We start from the raw sequence: 16,118 nt of genomic DNA on the forward strand, positions 1-16,118 counted from the left end.
CATCCTTAATCTCACATGCCATATAAAATCTCTCAAACTCTTTAATGTATTGCTCTATGGACATGTAACTTTGTTGTAAAGAATTCAACTTGATAAATAAATCTTGCTTGTAAGATCGTGGCACAAATCGCTTCTTCATCTTTTCCTTCAACCTTGTCCATGATTGAATCTTTTCTTTGTGGTCGTGTGACCTTCGTGACTGCATGGAGTCATACCAAAGGGATGCATATTTTATGAGCTTTAATATTGCGTAAGAGAAACGTTTACGATCATCAAAGTTTTTATGATCAAATATACGCTCCATACGTCGCTCCTAATCCAAGTATGCTTTCGGGTCAAGGTCAACATCAAACACCGGGAGATCAACGAGCTTAAGTTCCTTAGTTCGATGAGGTGTGTGTTGGTTAGGGTCACCGTCGACACGGCCCTTCATGACTTCTTGTAGCTGCGTGAGAATGGCAGCCATGGAGGTTGTCTCTTCGTCTCGACGTTGAAGGCTTTCTTCTGTTTTTGCCAACCGAACATTAATTTTCTTAAATTCCTCCAAGAGTGCAGCAAATTCACCTTGGTTGACCATGTTTAATGGGCTTTAAATTGCAGCCACACCTATTGATGTGTTTCTTTAAGCAAGATAGACAAATATTTTAATTAAAGAAGATAATGCTCAGTGCTTCTTGTGTGAGTATTGAATATTTGGCTTAAACTTATAATTTTGGTGGCTAAGAGTTTGATTTGTAGATAACGGAAGATATGAAGATTATTAATCTTTCTCGGATTAATACTCAAATAGGATTTTCTTTCTCAGCTTAATTGCTCGTCTTCTCGACTAACAATAATTTTCAATAAAACAAAATTTTATTAACCTCCCATGAATAAACTGAACACTACATCGACTATAAATAAGCTAATAAAATCTAAAAAGATATCCTAGCTTAATTATAATTCTATCCTAGTAAAAACTCTTAAAAAGAACTCTATCTTAAGGTAACAACCTAAAAGATAAAACTCATAGCAACTAACAAAAATATATCCTAAGCCTAAAACAAGAATAACCCTTTCAAGTAACAGGTAAAAACTCATAGGCAAAAATCTAAAATAAGCAATAAACATCTCAATACGTATCACTTACAAGTTGGAACCATTAAGGACCTTATTCAAAACCCAAAAAAAATAGTAAATAAATCAAACTAGAGTTTAAATAAATCCAAACTTATGAAATGAAATAAACTGTGGACAATATCCAACACACCGCTCAAAATCCGACCACCTTGATGCAAGTTCTGACTATGTAAAAACATATTGTTAATCTGCTCCCCGATATTACAAGTGTAAAAATTGGATCATTACAGGGTCATTGAAAGGTAAAGACCATGACCAAGAAAAGACACATAAAAGCACTCAATCAGCAACGCTGAGTACATACAAGCTACGAGATATAATAAAGAATTCCTAGCATGCTACTAATAATCATTCATCACACACAATTTAATTATAGACTCAAATACATGACTCAATTGTTAACATTACTAAGACTTCATTAATTAATAATAAATAAATCGCTTCATTTCATTCATTGGATTAAGCAATAGACAAGGTTCTCTCCCCATTCTCCAATTTGGAACATCAATAAAAGAAAAACCCCATGCCTCCTTTCAGAAACATCAATAAACATCCAATGGCAGATGGTGCGTGACTCCGTGACCATAGCTAGTATGAGATCTCATCTAACTCCTTATGGTTTTTAAAAAGTATTTGAAATCAAGAGACTCATAGATCAGACGGCCTTTAGAAAAGTGTACGGCTAATACCCCGTGTACCCCCAACCCCTGATTGTCATTACTCTAGATGTGCACTAATCTAGAGTTTTATTACTCATCCATCTTGCACTTTACGTGATTTATAAGTTTAAACTTGGTGATGACTCATATACAAAACAATACAATCAATCAAATATCAATCATTCAAGAAATTCAAGTTTCCAATTAAATTCTTTATTTATTAGTGACAAACAATATTTATTATTGAACCTTTTAACTACCTCGGTGTATAAACACCTTAAGTGCATAAGGCACTTCAAATCCTCAACCTCGTCTTATAAGACTTTAATTCTCCCTTTACTCATTCCATTTCAATAACCATGACGAGTAATAAGATAATTCATTCCACATATTTACATACCTTTTCCCCTTAGCTCATCTTGCAAGTTAATGCATAAATAATACTTACAAGATAAATCAATACACATTTCTCACACATGGATTAAAACCAAATCATCACATTAATCAATAACAAAATTTACTACCATACATTTTCGACCAATCCACAAGTTCCCTAACATGATTGTAAATTTTCTAAGTCCTTAAACATGCTCCTAAAGTCAAGGTTTTTCGTATACTTGTACGTACCTTGAATAAACGAGTTCGTTGGCCACCTTATGAACTAGAAATCGTCTTCTATAAAGTCCTCTCCTAAACCAAACAATAATAATTCAATAAATACCCAAGCAATATAATTTACAGCAATACCAAGCTACTTTAAAACCTTAAAAATCCAATTAAACAACATTTTAAAACCTTCCCTTTTACTAAAATCAAAAGCTTATATGTAGTTCTTTAAGTTTCCTACATAAAAACCTTAAAATACATATTTATTCATGAAATTTCAGCAAGTTTAGAGCTTTATAAAAAAAATCTGAAAATTTACTTTATAAATAAAATCTTAGAATTATAGAAATCTTTGAAACTATCTACATTATAGATTAAGTTAGTAAGCTTTAAACCCAAAAATACATCAATTCAATGCAATTAGAGACTTCAAAAACATGAAACAGTAATCTGAAAATTAATTCTTGAGATTAGACTTTAAATGTCAAGGCTTTGTAATCATAAAATAGTCACAATTATTGTTTTATAAGATTAAGAACACAAAAATATGAATTTAATACAATTTAAACCTAAAATTGAAACTTTAATAAATTTGAAATTTTATATATAATCAAAATAATTATGCTTTAACATAATTTAGACACATATAAGTAGATAACTTAATCAACATGTTTTAAACCCTAAAACCATGAAAAATCAAAGTTTAAGCCCTTAATTCTTAATTAAAACCCAATCTAAAATGTTATTCCATAAATTAAACATAGTATGATTCATAAATTTGTAGCCTTTTATAATTCATATACATAATCAAACCATAACAATAACAATTAGAAACAAAAATTTATCAAAGATTGAAACTTGAATCAATTTAACAAAACAAAAGAGAAATAAATAAAGGAAAGAGAAGGAGGCGAACTGGGTCGCTGGTGGTGTGCGGGTGAAGCAGCAATGGTCGGCGACAGTAGGGTGGGTGGCGGTGGCTGAGCAGCGGCAGCAGGTGCAACATCTTTTTTTTTTCTTTTAGTTTGTGAGCAGCAAAAAGGGAGGAAGGGGAATTGATGTGAAGAGGGGGGAAGAGTTTGAGGGTTTTTAGAGTTTTTAAATAGACATGTGGGCTTGGTTTCCAAGTTTAAGTAAGAGTAGAATTTTAAAGTTGGGCTTGAATGAAAGTTTAAGCTTTCTTTATTTATATTTGGGCTACTAACACTATTGGTAACATATGTTGGTGTATAGAAAAAGAAATTTAAATTAAGTTAGTGATTATTAATTTAATAGAGTTTAATTAAGTTTCACATAAAATACTTTATTTAATGAAAACGAGATAAAGTACTTTATTTAATGAAAACGAGATAAAGTACTTTATTTAATGAATTTGAGATAAAGTAATTATTTAAATAATAAGGAAATATATTATAATTTACTCTAAAATATGGGGGATTACACCTACGGCGCGACCAACAGCACGACCTGAACACTTCCAGCCAGCTACTAGTGGGTTCCAACTGCCGGAGCCGCTTTCTCCCTCGCCTGAATCCATTGGCATCGTTCGAGGGCTACCGTAGCAGTTAGGCCGAAGCCCAGCCACCAACAAAACGCCGGCTGTAGGAGGCGATAGTGCATCGGTTACACTTTGCTACTGTCGTCTTTTGCCGCCTTCCCTTGTGCTCGCCTCCCTTCAACCAGCAGGGTCGCCGCCGTAGTCCACTTGATGGTGGTAATTCTACCCAGCCACGGTTGCCCTCCCTCAAATTTCTTTTCTTTTTTTAGTAATTAATTAAAACAACTCTTGTGTTAATTAATTATTGGTCTTAGAGAGATATATTAAACATAAAATGATTTTATGCCTAATTAATTGATTAAATTAAAACCAAAACAAAATCTCATCTTGAATTAATCATATAGCAATATTTTAATTAATCAAGGCACTTTATAATTTAAATTAAACATACATATAAAACATTTTCACGTGAATTAATTAATTAAATTGAATTATATGTTAAATTGAACCAAAATTTTTAAAAATTAGGGTTCTACACGACAAGGATCAAAACGCCTAGGGTTAGGAACATTTGAGCAATTAAAACCACCATTTTAACATATTCCAATCAAAATCACTATTCTAATTGTGTTATTGAATTCATATTTAAATTCCTCACTAAATTGAATTAAAATTGTGAACATCAAAGAATTATAATCAATATGCGTAAATGCAAGAGGCTAACTGATACCACTGTAAGGTTTCAAGTACTATTAGCGGAATTTCACGAATCATATTCGTTCGTACCTAAACAGGATCTACAAGCATAACACATAACGAATAACAAAATTCATACCTTCGACCGTGATTTTCACGTTGCGATTAACTGTCAAATAGGGAGATGATTGAGCCCCATGCGTTGCTCCTCTACTTAGTCCACGGGATAGGATTGAACCTCCACTACTACTAGACAATTAGGCACAAACACTTCAAACCACCTTCTACAGAGAGGGGAGGAGAAAATCGAGCTATGAATAACCACGACCACCACCGTGCATCACCGGCGTGTGCGAACGTGAGGGAAGAGGAGAGAGTGAGTACGTGAGGCTTTAGGGTTTGGTTGCTAGCTTGTCAATTCTCAATTGACTGCTGTAGACACCTGATTGTGTCTCACCAAAAACCAACCCGGTGATGAATACCTTTCGCGGCATGAGGTGAAATGTGAAAGAGTCTCATGATGCACTTGTTTTTAATAAAAATATTTCTTTCTATTTTCGAAAATATTTCTTTTCGTACCCTGTTTATGAAAAATGTCCAGTTCAATTTAGTTTGGTCCATGATATGGGTCCAATAATTATGTAGTTGGATGGGGCTCGAAAAGATCTTTCCAACAATATATTATAAGCCCAATTCGATGAATAATGAGGAAGTTATGACCAAAATACTAAACTAGGCCCAAAATGAATACGGCCCAATGATCAAGTGGAGGGCCCATTAATTGTTATTCCTAAAGTCATTAGGAATTACTTTAATCTTCTAGAATAATCTAGAAGGTTCCTTTAAGTTCTAATGGGATTAGGATTATTAATTATATTTTTATTTGATTTTGAAAAGATAAAGAATTTTATTTGGAATAAAACAAGTGTTTTAAGGATTAAATTTGATTTAATAAAAGATAAGTACGAAATCTACTTAGCCAAATTCAATTGGAAGAAGGACTTGGTACGAATTTTATCATACAACATCCATCGCGTCATGATAAGGTCCATCGCGCCGCAATGGCGCTGTCGTGTCGCGATGAAGTCTGTCGCATCGCGACAGAACCAGTTTTCCTCCGAGTCGAATTCTGACTCTTTTCTATCGTTTACGGTCGATTTTTCTCTATAAATAGGGGCGTTATTCCCCGTTTTCAATCACCAACAATCATCTATTCTCTTCTCTCTAAAAGCTAGAAGCTTATTCTTTTCTTCTCTCTTGATTTTCTAAGCCTTGCCTTTTCAAATACAACATTCGTCCATCACAAGACTTAGACACACATACCCAAGCTCGAAGTTGCCTCGCCCTAGACGTGAAAGGTGGATAATTTCTGAGGGTTTGGTCCCGAATCCCTATTTCAATTATTATTAATTGTTTGATGTAATATTTTCATTGAAGTTATAACGTGTGTATTGTTTTGATAGAAATAGATACGAGGCAACAAAGTAAGTTGTTTTGTTGCTCTATTTCTTTAGGAATCATGCTTAGATTATTTTAATTCCTAGTATCATGTTAAGATGTCTTTATGATTCTTAATATCATGTTTAGGGTATTAAATAATATTTCTAATATCATGTATGTTTCTGGTATCATGCTTAGGTTGCTTCCTATTTCCTTCTATCATGTTATGGCTAAAGCTTTGATCTTTAATGTTTAGTGACGTGCTAGGATTTGTTATTAATCATGTTAGCATCATGCCTAGGATCCTGCTAATATTATTATGCTTTAATGAGATTGAGAATATTATTATGATGATGATGTGTTGTATTAATATTATATGTTGCTTGATATTATTGTTATTGCTTGATCATGCCCTTTCTTGCAGGTTTAAGGGGAATTTGTACTTGAAATCACGCTTATTAAGATAATTAATAATTTTATTTAGGCTAATATGATTTTAATTCAAGTAATCGCCAATAATAGGTTTGTTTGTGCATTAATATTCAACCAACATAGATCAAAAAGGTTTAGGATTAATATATTGATTGTATGTTAGTCGCAAAGCGCACATGAATATGAGAAGAATAAAGTAAAGACCTATTTAGGGCAGGTTCAATCTCTTTTAGGTTGGATTTGTACCTTCATCCCCGAGTATCCAGTCATGGTTCAGGACCACTATGGAGTTAGCGATCTCATGGATCGTGAAGGGGTGTAACCTTCACCATGTGAACGGTTTACAAGTTCCTAAAACTTGTTGGCGACTCTTTTGCTCTACCTTCCTTCCCTTTGGACGCCATCATGCTTAAGTGTATGATCATATTGGGGCTCAAGTGTGAGATGCTTGAAATATTCCCTACAACTGCTAATTGTGTTGTACATCAAACCCTAGGCAATGCCTCTATTTATATATTATATGTATAATTAGTATCCAAACCAAGCCCAAACTACACTCCCTCTTCAATCCCATATGGCCGGCCACTCCATGAGGCCCAATAATGTGCTTTTTTCTTTTGTTCAATCCATCACCCTTTTGTGTGACCTTATAGGATCCATTCTATTGGGCTTTATACTATTTGACTAGTTAGCCCAAAGATCAGGATCGTTTCTGACATTTCGGGGGCCCAAGGGCGAAAGAATAAATTGGGGCCCTATAATATGTAATATGTTTTTTTTGTTGATATTGAAGAGGAATTTTTTTTATACTTTAATGTGAACAAATTATCAGTCTTTTAAAAAAGGTTTTGAGCAAATAATCTAGTTTTAACTTATATATATAAAAAAATTAAAAAAAAAAAAAAAAAAACTTATAATAAATTGAACTCAATGTAAAAATGATACTTATATACTACTACAGTAAAAAAAGAATTTATAAAAGAAGCACTATGATCAATATATGATTGCTAATACATATAGGTAATTTTGAAAAAAAGGAAAAAAAAAATGGAAAATTGGAGCTCTAGGTAATTGAACCACTAACTTTTGAGACACATTTAACTTCAACAAATTATCCTAACCAATACGCTACAAAGATACTCATATAGATAATTGCAACTATAAATTTTTTGTAGAATTTTCTTTTACTTAAAACTGAAAATGGGGCCCTCTCTTTTTGTGGGCCTTGGGCGGGTGCCCTAGCTGCCCCGGGCCTGCCAAAGATCATTGATCGCGTCTAGAAACAGACAATGACGACCCAAAAAAATGAACTTATTATCTCTATAATATTGATCCATGATATATCTAGTAATTGCACTTGACGAAGACAAAAATCCTTCATTAAATCCTTCCTTTTGGTCACGTATTACCGCGTGCCATCTTAGATGTGTCTCCCCACAGATGGTATAAAGAGGGTTCCCCATAAGGTCTCCCCCTCAATGCCTTAGCCAATTAAAGCCCGAGGCTTATGATTGGATTGGAATTCTTGATTGTGTTGGGAGACATGAAAAAGAGAGGAGACAAGTTATCGTCCTTTCCTAAACCTCATTCGTACCTCTTTTAAGCAGTGAGCAAAGGGGTTTTAATACGAAGCATGAGCTTTCCTTCTAATCTTTAAGAAAGATTGCCTATCAAAAGTCTATTACAACCAGAGATGGCTTAGGAACGTTACATTGTGAAAAATCCTTATTGAACTTATTAATACTTAACCAGAGATGACTCGAGAGAGAGGGTGGAAGCAGGGGCGGGGCAAAGAATTTCGGGGCCCTCTGCGATCTTGGGCCCCCCTTTTCATAATTTAAAAGGAGGTTTCAGTTAAATAATACTTTGTAAATATTAAACTCAATTGTGACATTAAATGTAAAATTACAAGAAATAAAACCATAACATTTTCACTTCAAGGCCAATTGTCTCAATAATTCAAGTATATAGCAAAAGACATTATCATAAAAAATTTTAAAGGAAGTTGTATCTAAAAACTCTGGTAATTTAATTCATAGATAAAATACGAAAAAAAAAAACAATCAACTAATCAGTGATTGTACTAGTGAATTTTAGAAATAGAAAATTAAGTGTAATTTTATGTAAGAAATCAAAGATAATAAAGAGATAAGTATACCGTAGTTTTAAATCTAAAAAAGAGTTAAAAAATTAAGGACTTAAGTTTTCTGCACAAAAGAAAAAAAAAATAAATAAAAAATATAACACATGGGTTGATGGGCCCAACTGGTGGCAAAGGGTATTTATTTTAAAAGTTTGGTGTAAGGGGAATCGAACCATTGACTTTCATTTTGTAACTCGCTCCTAACCATCAAACCAAAGAGATTTCCATCTAATTATGGGCATATTCTTAGATGCATGTTTGTGCACCTAGAATAGCTATGACACCCCTTAAACGCAACTTTTAGTGTATGAAACACAATCTACCTCTTTCTTCTTTAGTTAATTGTTCATACTGTAATTCTTCTTTCCTTTTTTAATTTTTTTCCTTTTTTTTTTTAAATTCTCTCTATTCACTTTTTATTCTTATAATAATTTTGATAAAAAATTCTCTAATTTCTATACTTTCACTTTCATAAACTTTCTCTCTCATCTGTTTTTTCTATTTTTATCTTTCATTGATTAAACTTTCTCTCTCCTCAATTTTTTCTATTTTTATCTTCCATTGATTTCGTGAAATTGAAATGATAAATTTAATTGTTATATTCCCAAAGAGATCAATGCAAGTTAGTTTCTATGAATTTGCTATGATGGATATCAATTAGATTGATGAACATAAGATTAATTAGGGATGAATTTGAATATTTGAATATTAATTCAATTGTTGAATCTATGATGAATGTCATTTGATTATGTGAATATTAGGTTTAATTTGTAATCGATATTGCAGAAATTATGATCGATGAATTTGTGATGAAATATTGAATTGCGCAACTTAAATTTGTTTGTTATTATGATTTTTGATTTTTTTTTAATTAAGTTGCTAATATTTGTGTATAATTTTTGGAAAAAAAATGAACACGATGTACTCTAAAAGTGAGCATTTAGTACAAAATGAACATTTAGTACATAAAAAATTAAAACATACATGTTATAAGTTAAAAATATGAGCATATGCATTACGAATGTGAATATATGCATTTTAGAAAATGAACATACGCATTCAAAATATGAACATATACATTGTTTCCCTGAAAGTGAACACATGCATAAAAAATATATGAACATATGCATTTAAGAAAGCAAACATAAGCATTCAAAATAAGAACATATGCATTATGTCTATGAAAGTGAACATATGCATTTCAGAAAGTGACACATGTCACATATGCATAAAAAAAATATGAACATATGCATTTCAGAAAGTGAACATAAACATTCAAAATATGAACATATTTTATAAACATTACTTCGTAATACTTAAGAATATTTATCATATGAACAACAAATATTTATATTATGAATATTTCAAAACATTCTATGAACATGTGGTATCCAAATAATGAACATGCACTAATATAGGCTAAACTGTGGCTTGCCTCTCGTCTCCAACCCACAAAAAAAAAAAAAAAAAAAAAATCTAATATAGGCTAAACGATATTTTTTTTAAAAAAATAAATTATATTTTAAAAAAATATGGTGGTTGAAAGTGACTGTTTTTCTGTAAAATTTCAAAACATTTTATGAACATAAGGTATTTAAATTATTTAGAGGAGATAAAATGAACTTTGTTTAATTGTTAGAGAGAAAAAATCACATGGAGAAGAAATTGAATTTTGAAATGATTAAACGTTTTTTTTTTTAAAAAAAAATTATTTTAAAAAAATTATGGCAGCTGGAAAGGGTGAAGGTTTTTGTGTAAAATTTGTGTGGGTGGGCTGCATTTTTGTTTGGGTCATGTTTGCAATTGGATATGTTTGCAATTGGGTACATTTGCAATTGGGCTTCTTCAATGGGCTGGTGTTGCATCTATTGTAGCTGCACCAGCTTAGACCCTAATTATGAACTCATAAAAACTATTTATCTTATTTTGGGGGCCCAATATTTAGGGGGCCTTGCGCAGTCGCTCAACTTGCTCCTCCCTACCCCTGGGTGGAATATCATTCACAATGGAAGATCGTTCACAGTGGAAGATCCTTAAGAAGAATTGCTTATCAAAGTTCTATTATTCTAACATTAAGCGTTGTTCACTTCACCTTAAAAAAATAATATTTAGTAAAAATAATTTAAGTTCAATAAAAATAATTTAAGTTTAATAAAGATAATTTCATTACAGTAAAATTAATTTCAATTTAATAAAAATCAGTAATTTTAAAGAATAAATTTAATAAAAAAATAGTAATTTCAATCTATTAAATATAATTTAAATTTTAAAAAAATAATTTCACTTCACAAGTAAATGGGGCTTAAATGTATATATGTCTATATGGAGGAGTACGCCATATGGCCGCAGACCAAAACAAAAAAAACTCGCCATATCTCCAATTCGAATACGACACTATTCGTCGATGAATTTGGTCTAGCGTTGTGTTAGTTAACTCACCATACCTTTTCTCCGAAAGCCGCTGCTCTGAAACCCTAATCTCACTTTCACCCCCAAAATGCCACACGGCGGCTATGGCAAACGCCGAGTTGCTGAACGGAAGCCCAGCAGCAGTCATCGTTCCAAGGCTGTTGGAGGTGTTGCCAAGAAACCCAAGGTCGCTTCTCTTAAAAATCAAATTCGTTCCATTGAGCGTATGCTCCGCAAGGTATTCTTTTCTTCACTCTCTTTCTTCTGTAATTTGATCTCATTTTTTTTTTTTTTTTTGGTTTTTTAGGCTACAATTTGAGTGGTTTTTGATGTTTTGTTTTTTGAAATGTATATTATGCTATTACTATACATTTTGATTTATGCATTTTGTCTTACTTTAAAATATTTGGTTGTCAATTTAGTTCTATAAGTTGTTGGTAATGAAACTTAATGGTTGATAGTTGTTCAGTAGTCAAGTTTAGTTTGATAATAGAAATCGAGCTTATCCGGTTTATGTATAGAAATTGAGCTACTTAGTTCATTTATTATTCAGGAATCGAGTTTTGCTTCATTTGGTGAGTGAAGAAAACTTATGCACTTTACCCTAATGACTTAATTAAGAATTATTCGGAAGTCCGGTTAGTTTCATGGAAATAGGAGGAAATTTTTATGAAACCAAGTAATAGTACCATGTATTAATGGACATTTTGTCCATGAGAACATACGGCGAGATTACAGAAGGACAAAAGTTTTCCCAAACTTGTTCTACACCCAAAGGCACTACACTAATTCCCATCCCTCTTAACATGCAACCAAGAGATAAAATCAAAAGCATAGCTAAGAGAAAAAACATCATGTAAAATAGAATCCAAGTCAGTAAGATAGGAGGACATAATTTTATAGGTATTGCAAGTATGTACATTCAGTAGTCATTGAGGGGTGTTGTTGAATAAATATATTTTCATCTAATTTATTTTGTTGGTCTCGTTGTGAAGGATCTTCCACCTGAAATGAAGGCTGCTCAAGAGAAGAAGCTAGAAGGGCTGAAGAAGCAGCAGGACCTTCACACTCGGTTGGCTGTAGAGCGTAAAGTTTTCCTTCGAGATAGGAAGATCAAATTCTTCGGTATTTATTTTTTATTTATTTATCTTTGTTCCTCTCTATTGTAGGCAAAATTTAGTCGTTTATGGCTGTTAAATTTTTGTTTTTAGAGAGGAGAAAGATAGAGAGAAGATTGAGGCGTTTGGAGAAGAATCTACGCTCATCTTCTGGTCAAGTACAAGAGAAAGAGATAGCTCAGTTGAAAGAAGATCTGGAATATGTTCGGGTAAGCAGTGTATGAAGTATGTGTTACTGTCATAATTAGCTGTAATAATTGTAGGATGACTGCATTTTGGGCTAATGTATGGAAGTTTACATTTCAACTCATTAGGTTGGCCATAACTTTTGACAGAGATAATTGTTTTTTGATTACGTAACTGAAGTTAGTATCATAGGGGTCGGTAGAGTTTGTAATTCAGGCTTTGCTAATCCATCCCATTTTTACTTTGTATTCTCTGGTGTTCATACTATATCGTGATTTGGTTCTATTTAGAATTTATTAAGTTTAATTACTACCTCAGAAGGCTAGGTAGCACAAATAGCCACTACCATGTCCTGAACAATTGTACATGAACACCAATAAAACTATAGTGAAGATTTGGTACCTCAAGTCTGAAGTTCCCAAGTGACTTTAGTCTATCTAGTGAAGAAAGAACAATCACGGATTCGTCTTGAATTACCTTTTATACTTGAGAGTCAGGCCTCTGTTTTTATTTTTATTTTTATTTTTATTTTTATTTTTTTCTCAAATTTGTACTCTGGAAAATGCTCTTTTGAATCCTATTTTATGTACTATATTTTGATTCCAGCTGAACTATCTTGCACCTCATTGCTTGTTAGTTTCTGATGTCCAGGGAAGAACAATATCACCCTGTTTCTTCTTACCTAAGTATGGTATTAATTATTTGTGAGTGGAGTAAAAGGTGCTTTTGGTATTGCTTAATCTTGTCTATTGTACTATAAAAATCTTTTTCTAACACTTGAATCTAGTCTTTTATTTAGAAAATAAAGGTTCATTGTAATAAATGAAAGACATTATTTATGTTTGACGATGAAAAGATGTATTGTTGTGGGAACGAAAAACACTTGCTCTTATTCATTTAATCTAATGCTACCTCCGTTTCATATTATTTGCAGCGATTGGACATTTTTCCTCTCTACTTTATGTCAAATCGTTGCTAATAATATGAAACGAGGGTAGTATGATATTATTTTAAGCTTTTGCACTATTGCTAATTTAGTAATGGCTTGCATGCTGGGTAAAAAGCCCACACCTTGATATCAACATAGATTCTGCATATTACAAAATTGTCTTGCTCTTTAGTTGTATTATATTTTAGCTATTTTGAATAGCTCTAGAAATGTCAGTCTTGTAGTTGTCTATGCTTTCTTTTGTTTCTCACTAATTGAGCTACTTCATTGTGTTGCAGTTTTTCCCCAAGACAGAAAAATATGTGTCATTATTTACCGGAGATGAAAATTCAGACATAGTAGATAAAAGGAATAGATTGCGGAAGCAGATTAAAGCTAACATAATTGCTGCTGCAGCCAGTGGAAAGGACTTGGAAGGTATCCCCCTTTTCTATAAACTGAAGAAGTCAATGCTAATTCTTCTCATTTGTTATCCTAGATTTGGATTTTGGAACATGGGAAGTCATTTTCCATAGTCATTTGCTATAAGTTTATCTCAGCTGGTTTGTTAACTATAGCACGAAGTCATATTATGTTGGTTAACATGAGTGGCTTTCATGGATGGTGCTTATTGGAAAATGAAGGAGAAAAAGTTCTATATAGCATGTCCTATTCAGTATCACATTTTAAGTGAATTTGAACCAACTGCATGTCAGCTATGGTAAAAATGAAATGTAGACTAATGTTAATGAGAACTTTATGAACCAATGAGAATTGATTCACCTCACACTAAAAGTTATTATGGTGGATATGATCTTTCGATGCATAACTGTACTGTTCTCATTAATTAACATGAGTGGCTGTTGTTGCCTGTTCCCTTGCCCTTGGACATGTTTCTTGCTTCCATACTGTAAGTGTAGACTTGAATTGGTGGAGCAACTATCAGCTCCATCACTGTATGGATTATTTTAACGGTAGGCTTGTGGAAGATAGATTTTTTTTTTTTTAAAGCATGATTTCAAAATCAATAAAGCTTATAATGATTGTTTGCATTACAATATCCCTGAACTAATTGCCCCTTGGTAGTCTATTTGCTCCCCTTTTTACATATATTATTGTTGGGAGCAAATTTGAAATTCTTTTAGATCCAATCCCTTTTTTTTTTATGTGGTTCTTAATAAGATTCCTATGCTAACGAGTTCCAAAAGTGAGTTTAGTTTTCTGTAAGTTTGGTTAGAGTGATTCTTATCCTGTGATTAAATAGTAATCACCTATATTGGAAAAGAGTGGTAGTTAAGCTTATTCTGTAATACTAGCACATTAAGATTTCAACACATACTTGTCCAATTACAGTTTCACTGAATTTCAAGTATGCTTGTCTGATGCCTCTTTCCTTCAATATTTGGGTTCTCAGTCAGCGCATTGTCTAATGTGTGAAGTATGAAAAATGTGTTAACTCAAACTTATACCCTTTTTTGTTTGTTTGTTTGTTTGCAGAGACAGGAAGTGAGGATGATGGGCTAGCAGATCTCAGTGATGATGATTTCTTTGTATCAGGGACTTCAAGTGATGAAGCAGATGCAGATGATGAGTTAACAGATTTAAGTGCGAGGTGGCTCATCTCTCCCCTCCTCCTGAGGCTTCTGTTTTCATTTCTAATTATATTGAGGATGCAGAATGATTGTAATGGCATTAAAATTTTTGAAGCTCATGAAAGCATATTAATAAACAATTAATATTTTGGCTCCATTTGTCTAAATCCTTGGCCTATTTTAATCGCAAAACTTGTCTGATGTTGTTAGGGAACAAGCTTCTAGTGCTTCTGGACATTCTGGTAAAGCTGCATCTGGCTTATCCAGTGATGAGAGGAATCAGGTATGTGCTTGTCCATTTGAAATATATGCTTTGAGAGAATTTAATTTACTAAATTGCTGTACTTGGTCGATGCAGAAACAAAAGTCGGCTCGATGTTTAATGCCACCTCCTCGTCCTCAGAAATCTATAACTCGGAGGAATATCACACCCAGGAACACATCAAACCATCGAAACTTTAATTCTTATAACAGAGAATCCTCTAATTCACAAACAGGCCAGAGTAGCAACATGAGTTCCAATTCTGATGCTCCCAAGCCACGGAGAAAGCGTAGACCTAAGAAGAAAAAGCAGTAGGTTTCCGTTCTTGCTTTCAGCTTGGTTATAAGTTGAAACATTTATTACTGAACAAAAGAACCCAAAGAGATCTTACATGAAAGTAGTGTTGAAACACTTATGTGTTGAAGAAGCAACTCAAGGGAGGTCTTATGTGAAACGAATAGCCTGGTGTTACTTGCTGTGATAATTAAGAATATGGAAAATGTTTAGTATGAGATGCTAAAAAGCAGTCAAAAACACTGAATTTTAATACTCCGTAGAAAATTTCTCGGTTATGTAGTTACGAGCTTTTAGATACTATGAGAATTGCTTGCTATCAAAATCATATATTGCTTAATTGATTGTTTTTTTGGGCCATTAGTATTTGTATTGATAGTGGCCATGGAAATTGTGTAACCTCACACCAAGTTACTAGCAGAAGTTTGACGAGTAGACAAAATATTTACGTACATAAGTAGTAGATTGGGTACTCAAATACAATAGTAACAAGTCTTTTTTTTTTATTAGCTACAACAGGTAATAATGAAAGTAAAATGTATTTTAAATACATAACAAACAACTTAGTTATAAAGAATATATTGTGCTTGTATAATTAACATACAATTGATAATAAATTAATTGTTAACAATTTACATATTTCCTACAATCCTATGTGATCAATTTTCCACAAAAACCAAAATTGAATTAGAAAAGTTGATTTTGATGGTCCCAACTTTCAGCCATCCGCTAAAAA

At 32.7% G+C, this 16,118-nt stretch overlaps 1 protein-coding gene across 1 annotated transcript; it reads left to right on the top strand.

Annotated features, from left to right (window-relative positions):
• Positions 1-10,983: 10,983 nt before the first annotated feature.
• LOC145582147 (uncharacterized) lies at positions 10,984-15,710 on the top strand. The gene is made up of 7 exons (XM_081639164.1): positions 10,984-11,240; positions 11,998-12,127; positions 12,214-12,329; positions 13,534-13,672; positions 14,732-14,846; positions 15,037-15,109; positions 15,185-15,710. Exons 1-7 carry the CDS (start codon positions 11,091-11,093, stop codon positions 15,401-15,403), a joined length of 942 nt encoding a protein of 313 aa, XP_081495290.1. The 5' UTR covers positions 10,984-11,090; the 3' UTR covers positions 15,404-15,710.
• The last annotated feature ends 408 nt before the right edge of the window (positions 15,711-16,118 follow it).

The sequence above is a fragment of the Chenopodium album genome, chromosome 15 (assembly GCF_948465745.1).
Source record: "Chenopodium album chromosome 15, dcCheAlbu1.1, whole genome shotgun sequence".
Taxonomy (NCBI): Eukaryota; Viridiplantae; Streptophyta; class Magnoliopsida; order Caryophyllales; family Amaranthaceae; genus Chenopodium; species Chenopodium album.

Bases quoted from the DNA above. Each gene is read 5' to 3' on its own strand.
- LOC145582147 (XM_081639164.1), top strand. From the start codon at position 11,091: ATGCCACACGGCGGCTATGGCAAACGCCGAGTTGCTGAACGGAAGCCC. The intron at 13,673-14,731 runs GTATCCCCCTTT...GTTTGTTTGCAG, and splicing joins CAGTGGAAAGGACTTGGAAG to AGACAGGAAGTGAGGATGAT. The intron at 14,847-15,036 runs GTGGCTCATCTC...TGATGTTGTTAG, and splicing joins TTAACAGATTTAAGTGCGAG to GGAACAAGCTTCTAGTGCTT.